The sequence below is a fragment of the Carcharhinus amblyrhynchos genome, chromosome 30, assembly GCF_965287045.1.
Source record: "Carcharhinus amblyrhynchos chromosome 30, sCarAmb.v2.hapA, whole genome shotgun sequence".
NCBI classification, from domain to species: Eukaryota; Metazoa; Chordata; class Chondrichthyes; order Carcharhiniformes; family Carcharhinidae; genus Carcharhinus; species Carcharhinus amblyrhynchos.
The window spans coordinates 24,662,483-24,681,056 of record NC_137353.1 but is presented as its reverse complement, the minus strand read 5'-3'; the positions used below and the strand labels follow the sequence as shown (position 1 = coordinate 24,681,056).

The window sequence follows — 18,574 nt, the reverse complement described above, 5'->3', positions numbered from 1 at the left end:
GACAAAAACATTGCTGAGATCCAGGCTGTCACCAGCAACATAGAATTATAGAATCCCCACAGTGCAGAATGAGGCCATTTGCCCCAACATGTCTGCACTGATAAGCATCCCCACCTCTCCAAAACTAGGTCCCATGCAAAACTGTGCCACCATGCAACCCATGTCAGAAAAGTTGATGGGGGTGATCAATACTCATTCAGGCACCTGCATGATAAATAATATAGTTCTGAATTGAATAAGATGAATGCCTAGAATCAGACTTCCTCAAATAAACGCAACTTTCACTTTCATTATGCTTCAGCACAACGCTCAAACATATAGCTTAAAATACAATGAATTGTTTTGGAATGCAGTAGCTGTTGTTGGCAAATGCAGCAGCCATGTTGTACATTAAAATCTGAGATGAGGGAGGTAATTTTAAAGTAACTTGGCAGGCAGTAAACTCGTGGGATTGGGTGGAACACTGATTTTACAACCTAGTCAAAATTGTTCTCTGCTGACTTCTTGGAAGAGTAAAATCAGACTGGATGTGAAATCAGTGTTACACCCAATCTTGGCAGCTCCCTGGATTAGTTTAGAATTCAGTAAGAAGTCTCACGACACCAGGTTAAAGTCCAACAGATTTATTTGATAGCAAAACCAACTAGCTTTCAAAGCACTGCTCTTTCATCAGGTTAGAATTGCCCGTGTGGTTTTGAGCATAAGCACCAAGATCCTATAAACATCAGTGAGCTTAATGTAGCATTGGTTGAAAGTGGAATGTCAGACAGAGGTACCAGCAGAATCACTTCAGACTGTAAAATGGGATTTTTATTATGCACCTGAACCACAAAAGTTTAATGTCTCGTCTGAAATTCACCATGCTCAATTCTGCATAAACTAGGTTGTTTGCTTATGGATTTAGATTTGAACCCAAATTGTTCTTATTCAGAATCAAAAATACCTATCGTTGTGCTATTTCTAATTTGATGAGTTGATCAGGCTGGCTGCTTTCGCTTTCAAAGGCTCAATTGATTTAGTCTGCTCAAATAAAAGAAAGACTTGTATTTATATCACACTTTACATGGCCACCTGTCTTAAAGCACATTGCAGCCAATGAAAAGTGTTGTAATGAAGAAATTCATTGTTGTAATGAAAAAATTATGCCTTGTGATTGTGCATAAAACTCATTCCTACTGCCACAGTCAAAACTTTGCCTGCCCATATTCTGAGTAAGTGTAACTATTTCACTGCAGACTTCAGTGTCAATTAAAAGTAACACTTATATAATGGCGCTAAACTGACCAGCTGTGATGATTTTGAAACATTGGACATTTTGGCAAGTTCCCATTTCTGAGCCTCGTCTTTGATTTCCTGCTCAGCTGTCTGAAGTGCTAATGTGTTGTTGACAAACGAGTTACAGTAACCAGCTAGTATTACATTCAGCACTTGCCGACACTCCAAACTGTGGAACAGTGGTTCAGTCACTCACTGCTGGGGTTTTCCATTGTAAAAAAAAAAGCCCCAAAACTGCCAACAATTTCAAATCAGATGGAAAGATGGTTGAAGGCGATCCAGTGATCAACTGGCCTACAGGTTGCTACTGCTCTAGCTGAAATGGGCATTGACTACAACCTTCTGTTCTGAGGCAGCCCCTCAGAACCGAGGATGACTTTCTTCCACTCTGGGTTGTGGTTCCTGGGGTGATTAAAAAGTCCAATGCTTCAAATGCACACTTGGCCGCAAGTGGGGCAGGTACTGAGGTGGTTGGGTAGGATGCTCGGATTTTGATATGCTCCTCTGCTGTTTGCACTTAGCCTGTCAGAGACATTCAGAATGGTTGGCACCTTTATGGGTGTTTCTTCTCCAGTTTGGGTAGTCTTGAACAACAGACTCCCACAAGTTGGTGGGGATCTCATTTTTTTTCTGGGAAACTTTAAGGACATCCCTAGAATATTTCCTCTGCCCTTCTAGTAAGCAATTGCAGTGATGAAGTTTTGAGTAGAGAACTTGCTATTGTCTTGTGTGAGGCGTATGGATGATATGATATGATATCATATAGCGAGGGGGATTGAATATAAAAGTAGGGAGGTCTTGCTGCAGCTGTATAGAACATTGGTTAGGCCGCAGCTGGAGTACTGTGTGCAGTTTTGGGCGCCGCACCTGCGCAAAGATATTTTGGCCTTGGAGGGAGTGCAGAGGAGGTTTACTAGGCTGATACCGGAGTTGAGGGGGTTGAGCTATGAGGAGAGGCTGAATAAACTGGGCTTGTACTCGTTAGAGTTTAGAAGAATGAGGGGAGATCTCATTGAGACGTACAAGATGTTGAATGGAATGGGTAGGATAGAGGTGGAGAGACTCTTCCCGCTCAAAAAAGACAGTAGGACTAGGGGGCACAGCCTCAAGATAAAAGGAGGGCGGTTTAGAATGGAGTTGAGGAGGAACTTCTTCACTCAAAGGGTGGTGAATCTCTGGAATTCTCTGCCCGTTGAAGTGGTGGAGGCTGCCTCGCTAAATATTTTTAAGATGCGGGTTGATGGGTTTTTGATAGGAGAGGGGATTAAGGGTTATGGGGAGAGGGCGGGAAAGTGGAACTGAGCAGCGACAGATCAGCCATGATCTTATTGAATGGCGGGGCAGGCTCGAAGGGCTGGATGGCCTACTCCTGCTCCTATTTCTTATGTTCTTATGTAGCCTGCTCAACATAGCTGATTAACCATAACCAGTGTCTCAATACAGGGGATGTTGGCCTAAGAAGAGACAGTGACATTGGAGCGTCTATTCTGCCATTGAACTCGCAAGATTTTGCGAAGGTATTGCTGGTGATATTTCTCCAAGGATTTAAGCTATCTGCTGTGTGTTGCCCATGTCTAACAAATGCAGGAAAGCAACTAGCATGGCAGCCCTCTAGACCATGGGCTTGGTTCTGGGTTTGAGGTCTTGACATCAGATAGTCTTTTCCTCAGATGACCAAAGGCTGCACCAATACACTGAAATTGATGTTGAGTTTTATAGTCAGACGTCTGCTCTTGCTGAGAGGAGGGTCCCAGGGTATGAGAAATGATCGACATTGTTCAATTGTAACTCACAAAAATATTTTTAAGAAGGGCATTCAAATATTTGGCATTTTTCCTTTATCAGTTCTGTCATTTCTGTATATTTCTAACATTTTCTGTTTTATCTCAATTTTACATTGATTTTCTCTATTAGAATAATGTTACTAAGGTGCTTTTTTCTAAATATTATGACCTTACCAGTTGATTTCAATCAAAAGTATTTTAATGAAATAACTTTGCACTTTGCATTTTGTCGTAATATACAATTATATAATTAACAAAATCCTTTGGAAACAATCAGACTGGAGATTACTAATCTAAGGCAGAGTGAGGGACTTGGAGAAAGGTCAATAATTACCGGTTACATTTCTTCTCAATTGGCTATGAGTACAGAAAGTTTTCAATGCAACCCAGGTCCTGTTACTTGTTTTTTAACATCATTTTGATTGCTCTTGTCAATAGAATGCCTAAGTTTGCAAGTAATACTGGAAAGTAGAATGTCCTCAGGAAAAATATGGTACTCGGAGCGATTTGGAATCAAATATTGAATGTTAATAAAGAATGAGATATACTACTTGGATGTAGCAGAAAAAGGTTTGGCTGCCCTTACTGAGCGAGTAATGAAGCTTTAGTTTAAATATAGCGTTTGAATCTACAGGTAACTCTGCAAACAGCTGGTATCCATATTCTAAAACAGCAGGTTTAAGATTTAAGAAGGAGTGACAGAAATAATAAACAACAAAATAGGCAAACTACTGTGGATCTTGGAATCTGAAACAAGAACAAGAGCTGGAAAACTCAGCAGGTCTGACAGCATCTGTAGGGAGAGAAAACAGAATTAACATTTCAAGTCCATCTGTTCATCAGACCTCAAGAGAGGGAGAAATGTGTTGGATATTAAACTGTAGCTAGGAGAGATTGCAACAGGATGTAGCAGTGAGATTGCCTGGTATGGAAAGGAGAGTAATTGCATTGAAACAATAAATGTGTGGGATTTTTTTTTAAGTGTTTAAGGTAGAGGAAAAGGTCACAGTCTAAAGTTGTTAATCTTAATGATGAACTGAGAGGGTTGTAACGTACCTCAGCGGAAAATGAGATGCTGCTCCTCCAACTTGCATTGGACTTCACTGGAGCATTGCGGCAGGCCAAGGATGGACAATTTGGGCATGAGAGCAAGATGCTGAGTTAAAATGGCATGTAACAGGAAGGCTGGGCTCATGATTACAGACAGAGCAGAGGTGTTCTGCAAAGCTATCATTCATAATGTGCTTAGTCTCCCCAGGAGACCATATTGGGAGCAATGATTACAGTAGACCAAATTGAAGGAAGTGCATCCTGGAAGGAATGCAGTACATCTGAAGAGTTTTTTAAAATTCTTTTCATAATGTGTCATTGGCTGGGCCCACATTTGTTGCCCATCCCTTAATTGTCCTGGGTTTGGTTGGTGGGTGGGTTGGGGGGTGTTGGTTAGCTCAGTTGGCTGAACAGTTGGTTTGTGATGTGGAACAATGCCAACAGCATGGGTTCAATTCCTGTACTGGCTGAAGTTATTCATGAAAACACCGCCATCTCAACCTTTCCTCTTGCCTGAGGTCTGGTGACCCCCTCAAATCACCACCAGTCAGTTCTCTCTTAAAGGAGAGGGCAGCCTGTGGTCCTCTGGGACTGTGATGACATTTACTAATTGCCCTTGACAAGTTGGTGGTGAGCTGCCAATATGAACCACTGTAGTACATGTGGTGTAGGTACACTCAAAGGTGTTCCAGGATCCTGAGCCAGCCACAGTGAAGAAACAGCAATATAGTTCAGGATGGTGAATGGCTTGAAAGGGAACTAGCAGGTGTGTTTTTATGCACCAGCTGCCCCTGTCCTTGAAGTGAAAGAGGTCGTGGTTTGAAACATGCTGTCGAAGGAGCCTTGGTGAATTGCTGATGGATACAGCACACTGTTACCACTGTGCATCAGAGGTGGAGGGAGTAAATGTTGTGGGATGGGCCTCCAATCAAACGGGTTGCTTTGTCCTGAATGGTGTTGAGCTTCTTGAAGTTTATTGGAGCTGCATTTATTCAGGCAACGTACAAATTCAATATGAAGTATTATTTATTAGTCACAAGTAAGGCTTACTTTAAGACTACTATGAAGTTACTGTGAAATTAAAAACAGGTGTAGGCCATTCAGCTCTTCAAATCTGCTGCACCATTCAATAAGGTCGTGGCTGATCTCATTTTAACCTTGACTCCACATTCCTGCCTGATCCCAATAACTTTTTGCTCATTTACTTATCAAGTGGAGGGTATTCCATCACTCTGCTGATTTGTGTCTTGTAGATTGCGGACAGACTTTTTGGGAATAAGAGATTAGTTATTTGCCACAGAATTCCGAGCCTCTGACCTGCTCTTATAGCCACAGTATTTTTATGGTGTGTCCAGTTCAGTTGAGACATATGTCGCAAGAATTGGGAGTGAGTCAAGATTTTGTGTGTGTGTGTGGTGGGGGGGGGGGGGGTTGACAATCAGGAATCTTGAGCTGGAGTTGTTATAGTTTGGGTAATAGCAATTAGAAGTGATGCAAACGATTAGAAATATGTACACGTGAAAGAACTGTAAGACTAGGAACGTCCAAATCTTTGCTGGCTGCTTAAGCATACTACAGAGCTTCAAAGTCAATGTTAAACTAATTGCTTTATATCTCAAGATCTAGGTATTCTGATTTAGAATTATTCTGCAATGTGGCAACAACAGTAAAGAAAACCCTTGCACAGCTCTAGGCTTCTGAAATTTAGACCTGGCAAATCAGTATGTAATAGAAATTGAGTCATCTGGACTTTGTGGAGTAGGCTATCAGAGCTTGCAGATTGCATGTTTGCCCATGGGTTGTAATTTGAACACCAGTGAGTAAGATGAGGCAAAGCACAAGATATCCTGCATAAAACTGACCCTTTCAGTGCTCATAAGGCAGTATGATATGTGAAACTAGTTGAAGATGCTGTAAAAGGAGTTAATGGCTATTAATGTTCTGGTTAAAAAGTTATACCTGAAATGTAAGCCTGTTTTTTTTCTCTACAGGTGCTGATTGACCTATTTGCCACTTTATTGGTTTTGTTTCTAGATACCAGAGTTTGCAGGTTTTGTTTTCTTTACAGAGTGGCTAGCCATCCTTATCTTCTCATCTGCTTTCTGGATTCTAGGTACGAGACAGGGCACAAAGAGCATCTCGGATCCTGCTCGACATTGAGGCTGGCGCTCCAGTCCTCCTGATCCCAGAAAGCTCCAAATCAAACCAGCTGATTGTGGCAAACCTTGGTAAACTGAAAGTGAAGAACCAGTTCTTATTTGCTCGATCACCGGGTACATTCTCACTGCGAGACAAGGTAGAAAAAATTACCATGGTTCATGTCTTTTTCCCTCAACTGGTGAGATTTATTTTAATTTGTCCCTTTGTTTTGCCAGTTTCACTCATGTTATGTCCGCATGTATTCTGGAAATGCATGCTCAGAAGGAAGCTTGCATCCTACAACCGTTTACTAAAGAGCGCAGGAAGCATGGTGTTTGAAAATTGGGTGATGTTTCAGGAGATTGCTGAGTACTTGCTGATCGACAACTGACGAATGTTGATCTTGTCGATTACAGACTTCATTCATTCATTCCCGCCTTCATTCATTCATTTCTGCCTTCATTTATAAATTTTTGTAGAGGGAAGTAGAAGAGCTCAAGTTAACTAAGATGACTAGAACCATGGTTGCAAATATTAAACTTTGTGACTTTTTAAGACCGAGAAAGCCGGTTGATGGGGTTTAGGGAGAGTTTGAAAGAGTAGGGTCTAGACCAGTGGTTCCCAACCGCTGTGTAGTGGCACACTAGACAGTCCATTGGTGAGTAAAACGTAGAGGAATGAATAGTATTCTAGAATCAGAGTTGAAGAACTCAGTTGAGACATACAAGTCAGTCTCAAGGTGGGACAAATACATGATAGGATTTGCACGAGAAGGATAGGGTTGAAAAGTTAAGCTTCTAAATAGGAATTCATTATTTTTCTTACCTTTCGTTTGTGGTGACTGATGGAGGTTATATTTATGCAACATTAGAGGTTTTCCTGATAGCTCGGTTGATAAAAACAGACAATAACTGAACCACCCAGATCAGAGATTGTCACTTGTGATTTCCCCCATTCATGCTGGGATACTGCAGTTAGCATTGGCACCCTGGATAAGACAAAAGAGAGAGCCTATGTTTTCTATTAAAAATTGATGTTGGGTGAGGTTCACATCAGGCTCAGTTGTTGACACCCTGCATAGCCATACATCTCTTGATATTCATAATTTCAGCTCGCAAATGGAATCTAACATTTTTGGATAAGATAGCCTGTTAAACCATCCCCTTAAAATAGTCTGCAGTTCTATGAAAAAGCAAAAAAAGGAAGAATGAAGTAAAACAAAACAGCTTAGTACCCTTGCATCTTTTACTTAGTGAGATAGAGTTCAGTTTTATGTTGAAAAGAATATAAGGATAAAGTTGAGATTGATGCAGTGTTGGCAGGATAATTAGGTTCCTGTGTTTGACCTGGGGCTAAGACTATACCGTGAGGATAATGAGTGTCTGCAGCATATTCCCAGTTTAAGATATTGTCAAGATAATGGATGACCTTGTATACACGTAATCTGGATTTCAGGCTGTCTTGTAAGGATAATGACTGTGATCCAAAAGCTGATTTGAGACTGACAATGATTTGTGATTCTGTATTAAATCTGGGCTGTGTTGTCAGGTTAATTGCACATTTGCTGGTATTTAAGCTATGCTATCGGATAGTGACTGATGAGCTGTGCATGACCTGAGGTAGAGGCCATGTTGTCAGGATAATAGCTTGTATCCTGTACATGACCCAGGTTTGAGGCTGTCTGGATAATGAGCTTCTCCTATGTGACAGGAGTTCAAAAGACTGCATTATCCAGTGTTCAGAGCCCTCAGTCCTCATCAATACAAAAAAAACTCGTCAAACCCCAGTCACTTACATTGTAAACATACCCCATGTGATAGCCGCATTAATTTAGTATTTAATGCAGCAGAAAGCAAGTTGTATTTGTAAATTCCAGACTTCGTACTAGACATTGTGTATAATTGAATGCAGAATTCTGCTGGTGAACTTTACGCTCTTCGTTTGATCTTTTGTGTTCACTACATATTTGGAAAAAGTTGAATTTTTGATCAGTTTCTGCTTTGTCAATGTTATGGAGATTCACTTTGTTTTGCCCTTCTTTCTTTTTCTGAGAATTTGATTTTGCACGCCAATTCATACAAGGACCCATCATTACTGGAGGTACACAGACAAGATCACCTATTTGTTTGGAAGTTTTTGCAGAGATGATGTGATAGATTAGCAGCTTTCTTTTGTGTGTTCATGCACTTTTCAAAGTATCTCCAAGTTGTTTCCATTATATATATAATACAAAGTTCTCATAGGGATACTCCACAGGATGTCCAAGCGTTTAACAATGGCACAGATTTAAGTTTTAAAAAATGATTGTAGTTGGGATTTAACGTGAGTCTTCAAATGAAGTTCATTTCATTATTCGCCAATGACTTATGAAACTTCAATGCTGAAAATTCACGAATTGTGCTTCAAGTTTCTTAATGATTCAGCAGTTAGCTTTAAGATTTGGTACATGATGTGTACGAGTTGAATGAGATAATGAAGGCTAATCCATTTCTCGGTCCTGAGTTGAAGAGGGTTGCTTGAGGGTATTTGCATTTCTTAATTTTGAGAATGAAATGCGTTGGTAAACATCAACTGCTTCCTTCAGTGTTGAGGGAGAATGGGTTATAAAAGTGCATTCACTACTGCCAGTGATTTAGATGGAAGTATATGTGAGAAGGTATTTTTGTGCCCACTCTGAGTGTAAGAGGAGGTGTGTGTGTGTAGCATTCATGTAAATGAGTTTCTATCCAGTTTATTGGTGCAGAATAGATAAAGATATGTCTCTTTGATTTGTATATGAACACAATGAAATCTTCCAACAACCAATGTTGAGGGGTGTGCAAGAATTTGATTTGATCCTAGTTTCTGCATGTGGTGTGTTATTTAAGAACCTTGCACTAGTGTGGACTGAAAACACTGCCTGTGTGCTATGTTTCAACTACTTGCATGAAAATTGCTTTGTGTTCTTTATAGTTTGTAATCTTGCATTGAATGGCACTTGGAGATCATTGTAGTGCACAGTCCCATGGAACCACAATGAAATCACACAACAGCCTATGTTGCATTGTTTAATGATAAACCAATTGGCCAAGAAAGCAATGCAGTCCATCATAAAAGAAGAAGCGTCATAGAATCCCTACAGTGCAGGAGGAGGTCATTTGGCCCATTAAGTTTACACTGATTCTCTAACATCATACCTAGTCCCACCACCCAGTCCTATCCCTGGTAACTCCACACGTTTGCCATCGCTCACCCCTCTAACATACTTACCTTGGCAATTTAACACCTTACCTGCACATATTTGGACTGAGAGGAAATCAGAACATTCCTATAAAAGGTTTGCCTCGCAGATAATTCAGAATGATTTGGGTGTCAGTCCATGGCTCAGTCAAAGAATTCTTGTCTCAGACATCAGATTGTGGGATCAAGTCCCGTTCCAGGCCACTACAGTAGTACTGAGAGAGTGCAACTTTGTTGGAGGTGCGTGCATCTTTCACGTGAGACAATAAATACTTTTTATTTCTGTACTGTAGCCTGTACAGCTGGCCAAAAAAACCTGAAATACTTTAGGTTGAATTTTGCATATGCCTTGCTGACATCACATAATTACATCTGCCTTGTCATTCCTGAGTCTAAGGATATTTCAGTTGTAAGTATATAATCAGTAACGTACACAACACAAATCATAAGATTCCACCTCTTCATATGCTGCTATCATCTGGTCCAAATGTATTTTAAATTTCCTGAATCAAAGTCCTCCCTAAACCCCTATTCAATGAATAAATTGCAAAATAATAAAAGCAACATCTCAAGCATTAACAACTAGCACTTAGTGCAGTACAGTGAATGTCTTCCTCATCAAAACTGTCTGTGAAATGATTAAGCATGTCATGACCTGCAGTGAAGATGCCAGTTATGGGCTTGCCTCACTCTGGTGCACATTAGATGGTGAGTTTTCTGGCAGCTGTTGTCATAAAAATGCTTCACACCTTTAGTGAAGATTTAGCTTCTTAATATCTCTCTCTATTTTTATATCTGTATGTAAATAAGTCCAGGAGTGATTTAGCATGAGTATTTTCGGTGTTCATACAACATCACTGGTTGGAAAGTCTCTCCTTAAGTGTACCCATTCGTAAAAGAGAGGGAAGATTTAGTATTTTTTATGAAAATACTTGTTACTGACAGGGGAGAGAAAGAAACTGCACCCTCTGCCTCACTCCAATTTCCCAATTCTTCGTCCTTTCAGTCTGTAATCAGTGTAGCTTGATTTTGATAAGGCCAAAATATTCCCAAACTCCCGCTTTGTGTGTTGTCCGTTTTTGCAAGGAGCATTATTCATTCGCCCAGAAAGATTTGTTGCTACTTGATACGCATCCTACACAAGCTGCAGGAGAAGAAAGGGGGCTTTGCTCGAAGGGCTAGATGGCCTACTCCTGCTCCTGTTTCTTATTTCTTATCTACAAAATATTAAAACCAAATGTAATAGTCAACATATCACATAATTGTAAATGTCCAGTCAGTGGGGGATCTTTTCCATCCAGAATTGAAGCTCAGCCAACTCCTGATAGCTGAAGACAGGATTTCATGGAGTTTCTTTAAAATAAGAGATGCACAACAGGTAGTAGACAGCTTTGGTAACTCTTATAGCCAGAGGTCCATATTCCAGGTGAACTCGGAATCTTCCTCAACACATTTCAATGAGGCATTAAACTTTAAGCCTCCTGGCTCTGTAAAGGCCAGATGTTACAGCCTGGTTTTTGTTTCCTCTGTTGTTACTTCTGCTGACTGCCCCAAAGCGAGGAGGACTTTATAATAAAAGGCTTTCAAAAATCAAAGTTTGGTCATGTGACAACTGGCCGTTGAGAAAACAATCGATAGTCTGTTCGCATTAACAAAGTGGCCTCCACCACCCACAGTCAATACCATTGACATACAATAGTGGCAGACAGAGATCCTTAGCATTTCCTTGTGCGTAATCAGTTTTGTTAGCTCTCCTTTGTTACCTGCCAGATCTGGAGTCAGAAAGTCTGAGGAGTTGGTCTTGTTGTTTTGGGGCAAGTCCTGACAATGGCAGGTGCGACACTCCACACGCACACTGTGTGGGCATGTTCGTTGTAATCCATCATAAGAAGCTTCCAGAAGGTTGGCCAGTTTGCAGTTGCAAATGTCAGATGACTGTAGCAGACATCCTAAAGATCAAGTGTCTTTTTTAAAGATGGCATACGGATTGTTTAAAAAAAACTGTAATGTTCTCCAGTCTGCTTGGCATGATACGCTATTTTGTGGAAATAGGGTTACACGTTCACGCGTAATTTCTTTGCTTTTCTTTTTGAACGTGGCCTGACAGCTGCTTTGAAGCTGCCAGCCCAAACTATACTATAGATTAGGAATGCAGATTTACTAGTTTAATTCACTTGGACACTATGCTTTTATTGTGCATTAATTATATGTTGAAATAAAAATCTACTGACCCTAGAAAAATCCAGCTAATTTTAGCCAAAACTTAATTCTGTAACGCAAGCTTTTCAGTAGACCTGACTGGTCAGGGATGGGATTATGGATTTACAGCTACTGAATGAGCTCATTGACTCCCTGTCAGTTCAAGTATAAGCAGTCTTGTAGTTTAAAATAGTTTCACACTAATCTATTGAAAAATGCTGCTGGCTACAAAAATGGACTAATACCTGTCATTACTGCCCTCACATGAAACCCAGTTATTTTAAGCTGAAAAATTGCAGGAATACATTTTGTTCTTCTCAATATGAACTGTCTGAAATAAAAGATACAGTATCATGTTCAGGCTCTTGTGACATAGTGGCAATGAGCTCGTAATCCAGAGGCTCAGGCTAATGCTCTTGTTGTACTTGTCCCAATGGCACTGTCCCTCTGAATGTAAGCAATAAGTGTTAGGAGACTCTTGCACTGTGATTAACAGTGATAAAGATAAAGTCGCCATAGCCCCAGATGACCACAGGCTGCTTTCCCATTTGAGAAGGAGAGCTAACTGGTGGTGATTTAACCTGAAGATCACCACACTTCATGCAAGAGATGAGGTTGAGAAGGTGGGGCCCTCACGAATAACTTCAGCTGGCATGTGAATGAGAACAAGGTTGACCTCAGTCCTGTTCGCTTCCTTTTTAACATTGGACAATGGTGGGTGATAAATGCTGGTTTTTGCAGCAATGCCCACATCTCTGAATAAACTAAAAAATGAAGGAATGTTTCAATCTGCTCGTGTGATCAATCCTAACTCTTCATGTTTTTATCATAATTTCTTCATATTTACATATGCACAATCTAAATAAAATACACCTGTGTGACATTCATTCAAAGGCTGAAATCAATGAAACATTCTTCTGCAACCACTCACTGCCAACCTCAAATAAGTAGCGGCAATGTAATTGCTACATCAAAACTTGTTCTACCTACCTGCAAATGCAGCTAACACAGCCAAGAGGCTCTCTTGTATTAGAAATATGTATGATTTTTGAGAACATGAATCCAAACATCCATATGCTTATTAAATATATATAAATCTGCTTAGAGTTTTAAAGTGCCCAGAAGATCCAATGAAAATCCTGAATGCTTTTAAAAATTGATTTGGTACATTGATGTGAAGTTATGTTATGTATCTCGCACTCCGTCTCTCTGGAATCAGTTTAGTACCCAAGTCCCAAATTATTTGCAGTGAACACATAAGTGACAATATGAAGAGATATGGCTAAACGTGTTAAATTGTAACTCTACAATCAGTTTATTTCACATTGGGAGTGATCTGTGTTTGTTTTATGGAAGTCGTGTCTGAACCAAACAGTCCTGAAATTTAAAGTAATTGATCTCCCAATCCTCTCTCCCTCCTAATTGTACATTTCCAGCCTTAAGGGTTAGATACTGAATGAGTCCCTCAAAAAGTCCTTTCTTTTGCTTTGTAGCTAGGCAGTAGAAAATGCTGTGGTATTGAGTTGCCCTTTATCCTCAAATTTTGTGCGCATTTGACATTTCTCTCTCCTCCCTGGACTTTTTGATCTTTCTGGCCTTGGGCAGTATTTGTGTTTGAGATGATAAATGTTCAGCAATGTCCCATGTTACTGCCTAATGGCACTCGGGAAACATGATTGTGCTCAATAGGAGATTGAGCCTCTGTCTCGTCTCTGCTATGGGACATTTTGCTGCACTAAATGTGCAACTGATGTGGGTGGGTGGGGGTGAGGTAGCCTCCAGACGTGCCTCTGCCACTGTTCAGGTGCCAAATATACAGATTAGCAGTGCATCATAAGTTTTCAATAGTGTTTATAAATTACATATTTTAAACCATTCGTTGTAAGCATATTTTGGTTTTAAAATTCCATGTTTAGTCCTTTTTTTCTGCCTCTTGCTGATAGCCTTTGACCCTTTTTATGACAGAATCCTGAGAGCACCTCTCTGTCTCAAGACACCCCTCCATACACTCAGAAGACAACAGCAAGCAGCACAGGCAATGCTCAGTCCATTCCCTGTAGACCGGACAAACTGAATACTGGGGCTGGCTCCTCTGAGAAAGCAAATCTTAATAAGCCACAAGCTGAATCAGGACCCTGCACGCATTCCAAATCACAAGAGGGGCTGCATAACCAGCCACTGACTGAGGAGCTACAGGAATTGGAGGGTAAGAAAGCAATTATTTCTGGAAGCTGCCTTTACCTGAAGAGAACATTTATCATGTGGAAAAGGTCTGGAAGCTCAACTTATTCATTTAAGTATTGGCTCCAGAAAAGAAACTGGAACAGGGATGGGTATTGGGGCCTCAACTATTTACAGTCTAAATCAGTGACATGGATGAAGGGATCAAATGTATATTCGTTAAATTTGCCAATGACACCAAGATATTTAGGAAAGTCAGTTGTCAGGAAGGTAAAGAGTCTGCAAAGGGGCGATCGACAAGTTAAGTGAGTGGGGTGGGGGGAATGGCAGATAGAGTTTAATATGGGAAGTTGTACGCTTTGACAGGTAGAATAGAAAAGTAATATAGTATTTAAATGGAGAAAGATTGCTGAACCTAGTGGTACAGAGGGATCTGGTTATACTGATACATGAGCTGCAGCAAGCTAGTATGCAAGTACAGCAGGTGACTAGGAATTAAATGTTGGCATTTGTTGCAAGGGGAATGGAATATAAAAGTAGGGGAATTTTACTGCTGTTGTACAGGACTTTTGATTTGATTTATTATTGTCACATGTATTAACATACAGTGAAGTATTGTTTCTTGCGCGCTATGCAGACAAAGCATGCCGTTCATAGAGAAGGACACGAGAGAGTGCAGAATGTAGTGTTACAGTCATAGGGTGTAGAGAAAGATCAGTTTAATGCAAGGTAAGTCCATTCAAAAGTCTGACAGCAGCAGGGAAGAAGCTGTTCTTGAGTCGGTTGGTACATGACCTCAGACTTTGGGGAGATCATGTCTAGAGTAGTGTCCACAGTTTTGATCTCTTACTTGAAAAATGATATAATTGCATTAGAAGTTGTTCGGGGAAGGTTGACTTGACTCATTTTTGGGATGAGGGGCTTATCGAATGAAGAAAGTTTGAACAGGTTAAGCCCATGCCCGTTGGAGTTTAGAAGAATGAGAGATGGATCTTATTGATACGTAAGAGGCTTGTATGAGGAGACTTGATCGGGTGGATACTGGGAGGATATTTCCTCTCGAGGAGGCAACAAGAACCTAGAGGATAGTTTCAAAATTAGAGGTCTCTCCTTTTAGAATGGAGATGAGAATTTGTTTTTCTCTTCAGTATTTTCTTCCCCAGTAAGCAGTGGGAGCTGGGTCATTGAAATTATTCAAGGCTGAGTTGGGTAGATTTTTGTTGGATATGGGAGTTGTAGGGTTACTGGCAGCAGGCAGGAAAGTGAAGTTGAGGCTACAATCAGATCAGTCATTATCTTATTGAATGGTGGAGCAGGGCTGAAGGACTGAATGGCCTATTCCTGTTCCTAAGTCATTCCTGTGTAAATATGGGTGGAGTCAAATCGTAGTTTATCGTGACATCAGCCAGAATTAGGAATTTCCTCCTGTATTGATTGGTAAACAAAGTAAACGTAATATTTTGGGGACCTCACTGTAAATCTTTTTGTCTTTCAGATGAACATATCTGCCTACTGGACTGTATTGTGGTTGACCTACAGGACATGGACATCTTCACTGCGGAGAGACATCCCAGAGACCTTACTGGAAGAACTGAAAATTGTGGTTCAGACTTGTTTTTTCCATCTTACCTGGTGAAGCACGTAGATGGGAACCTGCTGAAGGAGCGATGCTGGCTGAAGCTGCAAGTTGAGCGAAACCTGGATAAGTGAGTGTTTAGTCTTTACCGGTTAGAATCTCATCAAAGTGACAATCTCATTGTTAGAAAAAAATTAATTTGACGATCTGTATGTTTTTCTGTTTGAATTTTATATGATACTTAGTTTGGTGTGTTGGCTCCAAGTTACAGAAGGAAAATTTCACTTAAGCCATCAATTGCATTTTAAACTACCATCTATGATAATTCAGAGAGAGGTTTGAATTGTGAGGTAAAGCTTGTAATTTAATTTGCTGTGCATGGTTGATGCAGTTACTTTGTTAAAATATTAGAAGTGATCCATATTGTTCAAATAGTGGAGGAAAGATAGTTGATAGAAGCTCTGTGTCACATTTGGAGGGCTGCTGCACCTGTACCTGACTTAGTGCATTTAAAAGAGAACAGGGAGAATTACAGAGTAAAGGTTGAGGAATGAATGGGATTGTCAGTGATAAAAATAGACATGTGCTATAGAGAACACAATAGGCCTGATAACTCTGCGCAAGCGAAGTAGGCTTTGAATGGGATAAAATCAGGCCCTGTGCATTTCTTTTTCACTTCCAGGAGTATTGATTGATTATATTTAAGTGAGAAACTTTGCAATTTTTTTAATCTGGAGGGTTGCTTACCTATCTTTGCAAATTTCAAGGTGAGTTAAAGTCAATGAGAAGAGAATTATACATGACCCAATTGTTCACACCACCCACTATTTCCATTTCACGTTTTTCGTTTAAGCCTAGTAATTGTGGAGATGCACAGTGTGAAATATTTCTGTTGGCTGCACTGTATCGACTCATGACTATTTGTTGATTTAGAGAGATAAGCCATGCTGTGCCTGATGTGGCCATCCACGGTAGTCTGTCATCAGTACACTGCTCTCTGGATCTTAACAAATACAAGCTGATTCGTGGATTGATTCAAAACAATTTGGGGGAACCCATTGAAGAGTTCATGAGACCGTTTGACTTGCAAGATCCCAGCATACATGTAAGTGTATAAAAATAGCAGTGCATGGAAATGTTTAGAGGAATTAATTGATCAGAGTTGAAATTTTTTTTTTGAGAACATCATTATATTGTAGACAGAAACATCTCTTTCTTTCTTCCTCCCAATTGCTGAATGCTGCATTGGTTCTGCTGAGTAATATGAATGAAGTATATATGATTCTGGGGTCTTTCACCTTAAATGTCCCTCAACCTGAAATATCCTCATCAGCTATCCTGCATCTTGGGTTTCTGTCTCTCCTTTTTGCCCTTTTTTCCCTCCTTTTTTTTATCTTTCTCATTCTAGTTGTGCAGGAGGCCATTGGTGGATAATTGTCAGAAGGAAAAGAAATTAGTGTTTAATTGTAAAGTAAGCTGCCAAAGTTTTGGGTTTCCAAGTAATTTGCAGTTGGTTCTATTTGTAGCACATTTTGTTTTGTAATATTTGCTGTTGAGCAATCCTGACAGAACTTGCCTAATTATGGAGTGTGGCATGGTATGCAGAGCTTGGTTATTAACTTATCCACTTATAGTTCAAAATCAGACTAGTTTCTGTAGATTTGCCTAGTGTTAAATGAGATGAAACTCTACATTTATTCTTAGTCTCATTACTAATAGTAATAATCGCTTCAAGGCATACTTAAGATGCAAAGAATGCTGAACTGTTGTTGGGCAATCATTTCGTAACATCTGTTGCCTTGGAATGCAAGTGCTGGAGAAAAGGGACCCTTTCCCATATTGGACAATTGCTATCTGCGTCAAGTACTCCCATGTCATTTAAAATAAAGTTGCCTATTTCTGCGCTGACAACATACCTCAGTCCTAACCTGAAAAACAATCACCTTCTGTTCCAGTGTGACATTTTCCTAGTTCCAACATCCGGTGTCCTTTTTAAGTGAGATTGCCAATTAGTGTCAAATTAAAGAAAGTTTGCCCTGTGAGATCAAACTCATTTTGCACACAATTCTTACAAAAGCAGGGATCTTTTATGCTATTATTCTGATTTGGATTTAAAGCAGGCTCCAGAGGCTGAAGACTAGAATTTAGTTCAGTGAGTATCTTTTGGCTTCCTTATTTATAGATATAGAAATTCATCTTTTTTCCCACTTAAGTTTTTCCCTCAAGTCATATACCATTCTCTGCTAGAGTATGAGCAGGAGATTTGCTGCCATGTCAGTGTTTCCTCCGTGTGCTCCGGTTTCCTCCCACAGTCCAAAAGACATGCAGGTTAGGTGAATTGGCCATGCTAAATTCTCCCTCAGTCTACTCAAATAAGCACCAGAATGTGGCGATTAGGGGATCTTCGTGGTAACTTCATTGCAATGCGAATGTAAGTCTACTTGTAACTAATAAATAAACTTTAAACTTTATCTGCCTCTTAACAACATTGATTCCCTTGTTTTCTGACGAGAAACGTCCCTAATAAGTGCCTTAACTGACAACCAAGGGAGTTTATTTTCTTAGTCACAAATAGACTTACATTAACACTGCAATTTAAGTTACTGTGAAAATCCCCTCGCCGGCGCACTCCGGCAGCCAATTGAGTACACTGAGGGAGAATTTAGCCTGGCCTATGCATCTAATCAGCATGTCATTCGGACTGTGGCGGGGAAACCCACGCAGACGGGGAGAAAGTGCAGACTCTGCACAGACAATAACCTAAGCCAGGAATAGAACCCGGGTCCCTGGCGCAGTGAGGCAGCAGTGCAAGCCACTGTGCGCTCGGAGCTGAGATGTTTTCACAACATGAACCATAATTTGTAGCCAAGATATCAGTAAGTGTAATTACACTTGCGATTATTTATTTGCAAGTCGTACCATGATTTCGGGCAAGTTGCATGTGCATGATTAAACTCAAATATCCAAAAGTTACTGTACGAGTTGCATTGCTCCACCATTGCAAAAATGACATTTCGCTCCCATTATTATTGAAATAGATTGAATGGTATTTGTACAGTAATGCAAAATATGGATGCCACAGAAAATTAAATCTTGGTCATTTCAATCTAAGCCTCTGTTCAATGTTTGAACATGAGAAGTATTAATTATT

The 18,574-nt window shown here is 40.2% G+C and overlaps 1 protein-coding gene across 4 annotated transcripts in view; it reads left to right on the top strand.

Annotated features, from left to right (window-relative positions):
- vps13d (vacuolar protein sorting 13 homolog D) overlaps nucleotides 1–18,574 on the top strand; it is a 261,410-nt gene that overhangs the window by 71,122 nt on the left and 171,714 nt on the right. For 2 of the 4 annotated variants that reach the window (XM_080215376.1, XM_080215378.1), the window contains exons 24-27: nucleotides 6,223–6,447; nucleotides 13,632–13,872; nucleotides 15,343–15,553; nucleotides 16,357–16,528. In XM_080215376.1, the coding sequence (XP_080071502.1) occupies nucleotides 6,223–6,447; nucleotides 13,632–13,872; nucleotides 15,343–15,553; nucleotides 16,357–16,528 (849 nt within the window). The remainder of the gene's footprint in view (nucleotides 1–6,222; nucleotides 6,448–13,631; nucleotides 13,873–15,342; nucleotides 15,554–16,356; nucleotides 16,529–18,574) is intronic. The other 2 variants (XM_080215379.1, XM_080215377.1) reach the window with 1 other exon arrangement.